The following is a 10,675-nucleotide window of genomic DNA, read 5'->3' as shown; positions in this document are numbered from 1 at the left end:
AGCGAAGGAGACAGCACCGCCAAGGACAGCATCGCTTGGGACATCGCTAGTGACAGGTGAGTATCCTGCCAGCAGTGTGTGTGCAGGGACGTCCAAGAGGTCATCGGATTTCCCAATGAACTCTGATGACCTCCTGATGACACCCCTGCGACAACTGCGTTACAGTGAGTGTCAGGATGGTGACTTCCAGGGGTTCATGAGAGTTCATTGGGAACCCTGATGAGTCCCTGGATGTCACTGCACAAACTGCTGTATACTCACCTGTCACCGGCGATGTCCCTGGTGATGTCCCCAGCGATGCTGTCCTCGGCTGTGCTGTACCCAGCCTGTCCCCGCGATGTTCCGGCTTCCAGATCCTCAGGCAGTGAATAATCAATGAAAATAATGAGCGGGGATCAGAAGCAGGAGGCAGCAGAGCAGGAGACAACATCGCTGGATACAGGTAAATATAGAACATCTTTACATTACAGAGACACGTGTTTTACCCGGTACGTGTCACACGTATGCAAACACGGATGTCACACGGATGTCACACGTGTGACACACGCGTGACACACGTGTAACACACATATGACACACATATGACCATAACCATGCGTGTGACTGGTACCTGATTAAACACGGACGTCAGAAACCAGCCTACTAGATATGCCTTGACGTGGCTACTGGGCAGATATAAAACTGGCCATTTTTCTATGCTAAATATCTACATATTTCCCAGTTTTTCTTAAGTAGTAATGTATACCTATATTCTTGCACTCATTGTTTACATGCTTTAGCATTTCAGAGTGCAACTGTCCATTTTTGTCCAAATTTTGTTTAGACCTATGGCCCATTGATTAAATCTGAAAATATGTGTTGTCTAACAATTGTTTTTTTCTTACATTTAAAAAAAGTTTTACACATTTTATAATTAACTAAATTCCAATTACATCAGATAATTAACTTGGAAAATTACTTAATTTCTTAAATTAAAACATCTTAATGACAGCAAAAGGGCAGTGACTCAAATGACATCACGATTGGTCAACTTGTTTGATAAGAAGCTTCCTGAGACATTGCATTAGCGAGGAGCTTATCAAAGCCAAGGAAAAAATTAACACAGCCGGGCTGTCAAGTTAATTATTAAACATATTGGATGTAGTTGCCATATAAAACCTGTGACGATGTGAAGATCCTTCCACTAGAACATTATTTTCCAACCAAAGATGGGTCTCAATCAAGTTTGCATCTTCTTATCTTTAATTTGTGCTACTTTAGGTAAGTAAGAACTTACTACAAGTTAATTTAAGAGATCAACCTTTTTCTTAGATACTTCTAGGCTTCCAGGTTAACCAAAGAAACCTTGTTCTTTGTCTAGAGGACTAATTTATCGTAGATGTTGGTGGCCAAAAATGGGCTATCGGAGGTGGTCACCATATTTGGGTTTGTCTCCTTAATCACAAAACCTCATTTGATCCTTTCAAAAGGAATCCTTTCGGTCATTTTTTGATTGAGCCTTTCTAAAGGAACATGTTTCAGAAGACCACACTCTATCTAGGACAGATTTTCCAGACGTCCAAATTAATTGACCAAGTTGGGTTTTTGGCTGATTTTCTGTTCTCTTCCTTGCCCGTACTGACTATGTGTGTGACATTAAGGCAGTGTTTCTCAACTCCAGTCCTCAAGACCCACCAACAGATCATGTTTTCAGATTTTCCTCAAACAGGTTTTCAGGATTTCCTTAATGTCACACAGGTGATGGAATTATTCCCTGTCTAATTTTGAGGAAAACCTGAAAACATGATCTGTTGCTGGGTCTTGAGGACTGGAGTTGAGAAACAATGCATTAAGGCATCAAGTGTGATAGCTACATGTTACGTTAAGAGACCAACATTTTTTCTTAGATGCTTCCGAGCTTTCAGGTTAACCTTGTTCTTTGTCAATTATGAAGACTAATTTATCATAGATGTTGGTGGCCTAAAATGGTCTATTGGAGGTGGTCACTATATTTGGGTTTTGTCTCCTTTATCACAAAACCGAATCCTTTCGGTCATTTTTAGATTGAGCCTTTCTAAAGGAACATGTTTCAGAAGACCACACTCCATCTAGGACAGATTTTCCAGATGTCCAAATGAATTGACCAAGTTGGGTTTTTGGCTGATTTTCTGTTCTCTTCATTGACCGTACTGACTAAGTGTTTGACATTAAGGCATCAAGTGTGATAGCTACATGTTACTTTGTTTCTTTAAGAGACCAACATTTTTCTTACATGCTTCCGAGCTTTCAGGTTAACCTTATTCTTTGTCTATTATGAAGACTAATTTATCATAGATGTTGGTGGCCTAAAATGGTCTATTGGAGGTGGTCACCATATCTGGGTTTGTCTCCTTAATCACAAAACATCATTTGATCCTTTCAAAAGGAATCCTTTTGGTCATTTTTAGATTGAACCTTTCTAAAGGAACATGTTTCAGAAGACAACACTCCATCTAGGAGAGATTTTCCAGACATCCAAATGGATTGACCAAGTTGGGTTTTTGACCAATTCTTTATTCTCATCCTTGCCTATTCTGACTATACATTTCATATTAGGGCATCAAATGTGATAGCTATTGGCCACACAACCATTCAGCCAACAGCTATATACAGGATAGTCTTTACATCCGGGATACATTGTTGTCAATTGACCAATGGTCTTCTTCTGCAAAGTCTTGACTTTACCTTGACCTGAGATACATTTCCTGTAAATTCAATGTCTTCTGCTTCAAAACTTTAATGTAATTGAAAAGAGTTTTTCCACCTTAACAAATTATTGGCATATCCACAGAGAGCTTGGAATGACCAAGTTGGGTTTTTGGCTGATTTGCTGTTTTCTTCCTTGCCCATAATGACTATGTGTTTGGGCATGAAATGTGATAGTTATTGGCCATACAACCATTCAGCCAACCGCTATATACAGTATAGTCTTCACATCCGGGGTACATCGTTGTCAGTTGAGTAATGGTCTTCTGAAAAGTCTTGACTTTACCTTGACCTTAGCTATGTTTCCCGTAAATTTAATGTCTTCTTCCAGTAATGTAAAAGGGTTTTTCCAGCTTAACACATTATTGGCATATCCGCAGGAAGCTTGGATTGACCAAGTTGGGTTTTGGCCATACAACCATACAGTCGTCAGCTATAGTCTTCACATCCAGGATACATTGTTTTCAGTTGACCAATGGTCTTCCACAATGTCTTGACTTTACCTTGACCAGAGCTACATTTCCCGTAATTTCAATGTCTTCTTCTTCAAAACTTTCCAGTAATTTCTAAGGGTTTTTCCAGCTTTACAAATTATTGGCATATCCACAGCGAGCTTGCCCGGCCATGTTGGTAACGCTCATAGAATATATTTCAATGGAGAAAGAGTTGAACATTCACAGCCACCCCTCCATGGATAAACCATTGGCTGGCCACCTTGGACCATCATTTTTCTAATAGGAGCAGTTGTAATAAAAAAGTGAGACTCCGATAAATACATTTATAATAAACTTTGCCTAACTTTGGAAAAACCCTTTAAATTGTCTTGTGTAAATGTTATGACTTTATGACAAGACAAACAATTTACCCAGTTTTATGGCCTATAATTCACTGCTGCTGACGGAACTGCGCTCTGTCCTGTACGGGTAGTAAAGCGTAGGATGCCATCTGCTTGTATATTTCACTTTATACCATATTTACATAAGATAAAGCAAATTGCCTTTAAAAATATTCTGGACGCTGTGTCCAAGGGACAATTAAAGGGACCGCATTCATTTGTGTCATTCTGCCAAAAATACTCTTCCCGGCTTTTGAATATATATTTTGAAAAAAGAAAATAAAGCAGCAGCGATCCACCAATGCGGATGCAGAAAGGATCCACCGGCAATCGGATCCCAAAATACAAAAAGCAATAAAACGTAGAAAGATATTTATTCCAAGCCCAAAGTGTGCAACGTTCTAGCTCTAATACTGTGTTAGGCCCATAACAGCGCACACCTTGAGCACAGAAATATGATTTGTCTAAGTGTTATTGCACGATGTGCTGCCTCCATTTTTATATATATTTTTTTGCTATTTTGCTATCTAACAATTCCTTTATTTTTTTTCTTTCTTTCATTATTACTTTTCTTTTCTTCCTTCCTTATTTCTTTCTTTTCTTTCTTTCTTTCTGCCATTCTTTGTGTCTCTCTTTTCTTCTTTCTTTTTTTCTTTCTTTCTTTCATTCCCACTCTCTCTTTTTCTTTCTATTTTTGTTCCTTAATTCCATTTTTTTCTTACTTTCTTTTTCCTTCTTTCTTTCTTTCCCACTTTCTCTTTTTTATCTTTTTTTTCCTTTGTTTCATTTCTTTTTTTCCTACTTTTTTTTTGCTTTCAGTCTTTCTTCTCTTCCTTCCATCTCTCCTTCTTTCTTCCCCACTCTCTCATTTCTATTTTTTCCTTCATTCTATTTCTTTCCTTTTTTTCTTTCTTTTTTTCTTTCCTTCCCACTCTCTTTTTTCTCTTTTTTCCTTTATTTCCTTCATTTCTCTTTTTCCTATTTTCTTTTTTTTTGCTTTCTGTTTTTCCTTTTTTTCATTCCATCTTTTCTTCTCACTTACATTTATTTATTTTTTTTATTTTATTTATCCTCCATCCTATTTCTTTCTTTCTTTCCCACTCTCTTTTTTCTCCTTTATTTCATTCCTTTCTTTTCTTTCCTACTTTTTTCTTTTTTGCTTTCTGTCTTTCTTTTTTCCTTATCTTTCCTTCCTTCTTTCTTTCTTTCTTTCTTTCTTTCTTTCTTTCTTTCCTTCCCACTCATTTTCTTTTTTTTATTTTATTTTTTTTTATTCCATGTTTTTCTTTCTTTCTTTCCTTCCTTCTCTCTCTTTTTCTTTGTATTTTTTTCTTTATTCAATTTCTTTCTTTTTTTCCTTTTCTTTCTTCCTTTCTTTCTTTCTTTCCTTCCTTCCCACTCTTATTTTCTTTTTTTATTTTCTTTTTTCCTTAATTCCATGTTTTTCTTTCTTTCTTTCTTTCTCACTCTCATTTTCTTTTTTTATTTTCTTTTTTCCTTTATTCCATGTTTTTCTTCCTTTCTTTCTTTACTTCTTTTTTCTCCTTTCTTCCTTCCATTCTATCCTTTTTTCGTTCTCCCTCCCTCTCTTTTTTTATGCTTTCTTCCATGCATTCTTTCCTTCTTCCTTCCTTCCTTGCAATCTTCTGCCTTTTTTTCTCTTATTGTGGAATTTAGATTATAGCTGTTCCACCTTTCATACCTTGCCGTCTATATCACCTCCATCTTCACATGTAGCCAGTCACTGCCTTTCATTGCTTCACAGACTTGCATTAGAGGAGGTTTTTGAGTAAATTAAAAAACCCTTCAGATGTGTTAAATGTAGAAATATATACAATGTAGTAATATACATAAATCTCAAGATGTTAAGCTGTCGGGTTCTTGCAGCTCTATTTTTGTCTTGAAACTTGTGTCGTTGTGAATCATGCATAATCATGGATGTGTGTCAGATGGCTGATTTCTGACTTTTTTCTCTTTTTTTCCTATATGAAGCCTTGGACACTGTAGTAAATCTGAGCAGTAATTCCTCCGCATTGCTTTGGGATGGAGAAGATTCTGCCTATCTTAATTGCACGTCTCACATGAAGGCTGACACATTCGTTTGGAAATTGAATGGCGCAGCGCTGCCAGAAGATCGTCGATATAACGTCACCTCAGAGAGCGATGGTCTCATCTCTATTCTCATCATCAGCCCTGTCTCCAGGACTGACACTGGATCATTTACCTGTATAGCCTCCAACGCTACCATCAATGAGACCAGCAATGCCCTCAGCCTCAACTTAGCCTGTAAGTTATATTGTATATAATGTGGACTTATAAAACCCAGTGGAGATATTAAGTGACTTCTGCACAGTAACAGCTACACATGACACAGTGCACGCTCACTACACTCCTGCACAGTATATTCTACACATGACACAGAGCATGCTCCCTACTCACCTACACAGTATCTTCTGCACATGACAAAGAGCACGCTAACTACACTCCTGCACAGTATCTTCTGCACATGACACAGAGCATGCTCCCAACTCACCTGCACAGTATCTTCTGCACATGACAAAGAGCCTGCTCACTACGCTCCTGCACATGACACAGAGCATGCTCACTACACTCCTGCACAGTATCTTCTGAACATAACACAGAGCACTCTCACTATGCTCCTACACAGAACAATAGAGAAGGGGTTTATGCCGCGCTATTCATCAGGAAGGAGGACAAAGAGATGGTCAATGTTCCTTTATTGAAGCTTGTGTCTACGCGTTTCAGGAGCTCTGCTCCCTTCATCAGGACATACAGCACAAAAAAAACATATCTCTGAGATATGTTTTTTTTGTGCTGTATGTCCTGATGAAGGGAGCAGAGCTCCTGAAACGCGTAGACACAAGCTTCAATAAAGGAACATTGACCATCTCTTTGTCCTCCTTCCTGATGAATAGTGCGGCATAAACCCCTTCTCTATTGTTCTCTGCTATCAACCACGGGGGCTGCAGCAGATTTCATCTCTACAACATAAGCTTTCATAGTAGTTGTGACTGTCACAACTACTTGAGGTGAGTGCATTCCCTTTATTTTTCCCCGGATATATACCGGGTAAGACCCTATTGCGCTTTTTCTCTCCACAGTTTACTTCACTTTATGCTCCTACACAGTGACTTCTGCACATGACACAGACCATGCTCACTACACTCCTGCACAGTATCTTCTGCACATGACAAAGAGCATGCTCAGTATGCTCCTGCACAGTATTTTTTACTTTATTTATATAACACATAGCATGCTCATTACACTCCTGGACACTGACTTTTGCACATGACAAAGAGCATGCTCAGTATGCTCCTGCACAGTATTTTTTACTTTATTTAGATAACACAGAGCATGCTCATTACACTCCTGGACACTGACTTTTGCACATGACAAAGAGCATGCTCAGTATGCGCCTGCACAGTATTTTTTCTTTTATTTATATAACACAGAGCATGCTCACTACCCTCCTGGACACTGACTTTTGCACATGACACAGAGCATGCTGACTTTGCTCCTGCACAGTATCTTCTGCACATGACACAGAGCATGCTCACTGAACTCCTGTGCAGTATCGTCTTCACATGACAGAGAGCATGCTCACTATGCTCCTGCACGGTATCTTTTGCACATGACACAGAGCATGCTCACTATGCTCCTGCAAAGTGATTTCTTCATATGACACAGACCATGCTCACTACACTCCTGCACAGTATCTTCTGCACATGACATAGAGCATGCTCATTACACTTCTGCACAGTATCTTCTGCGCATGACAAAGAGCCTGTTCACTCCCCTCCTGCACAGTGACTTCTGCACATGACACAGAGCATGCTCACTACACTCCTGCACAGTGACGTCTGCACATGACAGAGCATGCTCACTACATTCCTGCACAGTATCTTCTGTACATGACAGAGCATGCTCACTACATTCCTGCACAGTGACTTCTGCACATGACTCATGCATACTATTGAAAGATATTCTCATCTTGCAGGGTCTCCAGATAATTTACATATTGCCTGCAATATCGAGTCTAAAAAAAATAATTCACCTATCCAGTTATCTTGCTCCTGGGTGGGAGGCCAACCTGCAGCTGACGTGACCATGATATATAATGCTACTGAAGAAACAGCAAAAAACAACATAACAAGAGATATTCCCCCAACGGGAGATGGCAACTCAATAACTCTACTCTGTGAAGGAGTCCATCTGAGGGCAAATTCCAGCTGTAACGCTACTGTTGGTGAGTTTCCAATATATTAGGTGAGCAACGGCCTCCTGATAGCTCCTTCCAAGAGAATGTTCAAATGAAATTTTTAAGGGTAAACCACTTCAGGAACACACTATTTTAGGGAATTTTTGGAAGAGTTTTTAATTTCCTGGCGCCATTTTGAACATTTTTGGAACAGTTTTTTTCAGTCTTTTGATTGGACAGTTCCATTCTAGATCGAAGAGGTTTCTTTTAAGATCCACACTTTCTTTAGTCCTCAAGTGTTTTTTGAAATCCTCTTCAGAAAAATTCTCCAAACATTCTTTCAAAGTGGATTTTCTATAGAAATTAATGGGAAGATATTTCCAGGTGGTTTTGGATTCCTTTTTAAAGGGGATTTCGGAAAGAATGTACTTTAAAAACAATTGCTAAAAAAACACCTGTATGTGAGCAAGGTTTAGTGGAAACATCAAGCTTCCTGTAGTTTATATGTCAGTTCTGAGGTTGTGGAAAGGTAGCACTCTAGTCTTCTGAAGGTTTGTGAGATCCTTGGGTTATTTATTTAATTTTCATCTTACTGACAGCAAAGGATAGTTTATCCTCATCTATAGGAACATTAAAGGAGCTGCAGTGGCTTTTTGTTGTATCTCCCTTGGATTTATGGTAGTAGAAGGGTACTATAGACACATCATCTGTAGGAACATTAAAGAAACTGCAGTGGCTTTTTATAGTATCTGCCTTGGATTTATGGTAGTAGAAGGGTACTATAGACACATCGTCTATAGGAACATTAAAGAAGCTGCAGTGGCTTTTTATAGTATCTGTCTTGGATTTATGGTAGTAGAAGTGTACTATCAACACATCATCTGTAGGAACATTAAAGAAACTGCAGTGGCTTTTTATAGAATCTCCCTTGGATTTATTGTAGTAGACGGCTACTATAAACACATCCTCTATAGGAACATTAAAGAAGCTGCAGTGGCTTTTTATAGTATCTGCCTTGGATTTATTGTAGTAGACGGCTACTATAAACACATCCTCTATAGGAACATTAAAAAAGCTGCAGTGGCTTTTTATAGTATCTGCCTTGGATTTATTGTAGTAGACGGCTACTATAAACACATCCTCTATAGGAACATTAAAGAAACTGCAGTGGCTTTTTATAGTATCTCCCTTGGATTTATTGTAGTAGACGGCTACTATAAACACATCCTCTATAGGAACATTAAAGAAGCTGCAGTGGCTTTTTATAGTATCTGCCTTGGATTTATGGTACTAGAAGGGTACTGTAGACACTTAATACAGTATGTTTTTTTTTCAACAGGAAGGCCACAGTCTACTGATAACAAAAACAATACTATAACCTCTGTAAAGCAAGGACAGACTGCAGTACTGTCACTTAGTTTGCAATCTGGATTATATGCTCAGTTTGAATGGTTCCATCACAATCCAACTCCTATCAAGGTCGTTACGGGTGGGAAATACAAAATAGAGTCTAACGAGACTAATTCCAGTCTGAAAATCTCTGAAGTGACTTCCAATGAGAAAGGGACATATGAGTGCATCGCCACGACTGCTATCGGCAATACAAGCTTCACGTTTAAACTCGATGTTTCACAAGGTGAGAGATATTAGCAGTGTTCTCCATTGTATTCCACTTGCATCTACCACTAAATCCAGATTTATACTCAGTAAAATGACTCAGGGTGGACATACACTTTAGGTTATGTACACAAAACTTTTTGGGTGATTTTTTTTGGTGCAAAAACTTGAGTTTTGAGATTTGGAGGAGGATTTGGACTTTTTTTGCTCAATTTCCAAAAACTCCTTGAAAAACTTTGTGTACATTTAGAAAGAATAGGCTTTGATCACGATTACCTCTGGAGCCATTAGGAAGTGTTTATGGGAGAAAAACCTTCTGATGGCTCCAGATATAATCGTGATCAGAGCCTATTCTTTCTGTGAGTTAATAGTCCAGAGGTCATTAAAGGACCCAAGAGTTGTCTGACTAAATTTCCTGGTATTAGGACATACTTAAGGAGGTTGGCCACTGCTTTTACCTTCATGGTCTATCCTTAGGTAAGGTCATCAATGTCTGGTCAACCCGGATCCAACACCCGGCACCTCTGACAACAATCGACTGTCCTCGGTCCCGGCGGCGGCAGCTGAAAATGCTCAGTTCTAGAGCTATTCACATCAATAGGCGGATGTGCTGCCTCCATTTTTATATATATTTTTTTGCTATTTTGCTAACAATTTCTTTATTTTTTTTCTTTCTTTCATTATTACATTTCTTTTCGTCCTTCCTTATTTCTTTCTTTTCTTTCTTTCTTTCTGCCATTCTTTGTGTCTCTCTTTTCTTCTTTTTTTTTCTTTCATTCCTTCTTTCTTTCATTCCCACTCTCTCTTTTTCTTTCTATTTTTGTTCCTTAATTCCATTTCTTTCTTACTTTCTTTTTCCTTCTTTCTTTCTTTCCCACTTTCTCTTTTTTATCTTTTTTTTCCTTTGTTTCATTTCTTTTTTTCCTACTTTTTTTTTGGTTTCTGTCTTTCTTCTTTTCCTTCCATCTCTCCTTCTTTCCTCCTCACTCTCTCATTTCTATTTTTTCCTTCATTCTATTTCTTTCCTTTTTTTCTTTCTTTTTTTCTTTCCTTCCCACTCTCTTTTTTCTCTTTTTTCCTTTATTTCCTTCATTTCTTCTTTTCCTATTTTCTTTTTTTTTGCTTTCTGTTTTTCCTTTTTTTCGTTCCATCTTTTCTTCTCACTTACATTTATTTTTTTTATTATTTTATTTATCCTCCATCCTATTTCTTTCTTTCTTTCTTTCTTTCTTTCTTTCTTTCTTTCTTTCTTTCTTTCTTTCTTTCCCACTCTCTTTTTT

At 38.2% G+C, this 10,675-nt stretch overlaps 1 protein-coding gene across 1 annotated transcript in view; it reads left to right on the top strand.

The window, feature by feature from the left end:
• Positions 1-1,194: 1,194 nt before the first annotated feature.
• LOC142256133 (cell adhesion molecule CEACAM1-like) overlaps positions 1,195-10,675 on the top strand; it is a 51,485-nt gene continuing 42,004 nt past the window's right edge. The window contains exons 1-4 of the mRNA XM_075327672.1: positions 1,195-1,260; positions 5,552-5,845; positions 7,578-7,826; positions 9,118-9,414. Coding sequence (XP_075183787.1) covers positions 1,209-1,260; positions 5,552-5,845; positions 7,578-7,826; positions 9,118-9,414 — 892 coding nt within the window. The 5' untranslated portion in view covers positions 1,195-1,208. The remainder of the gene's footprint in view (positions 1,261-5,551; positions 5,846-7,577; positions 7,827-9,117; positions 9,415-10,675) is intronic.

Source organism: Anomaloglossus baeobatrachus, chromosome 11, assembly GCF_048569485.1.
Source record: "Anomaloglossus baeobatrachus isolate aAnoBae1 chromosome 11, aAnoBae1.hap1, whole genome shotgun sequence".
NCBI lineage: Eukaryota > Metazoa > Chordata > Amphibia > Anura > Aromobatidae > Anomaloglossus > Anomaloglossus baeobatrachus.
Note: the sequence above shows the minus strand (reverse complement) of the source record. Positions and strands in the feature narration are given on the sequence as shown.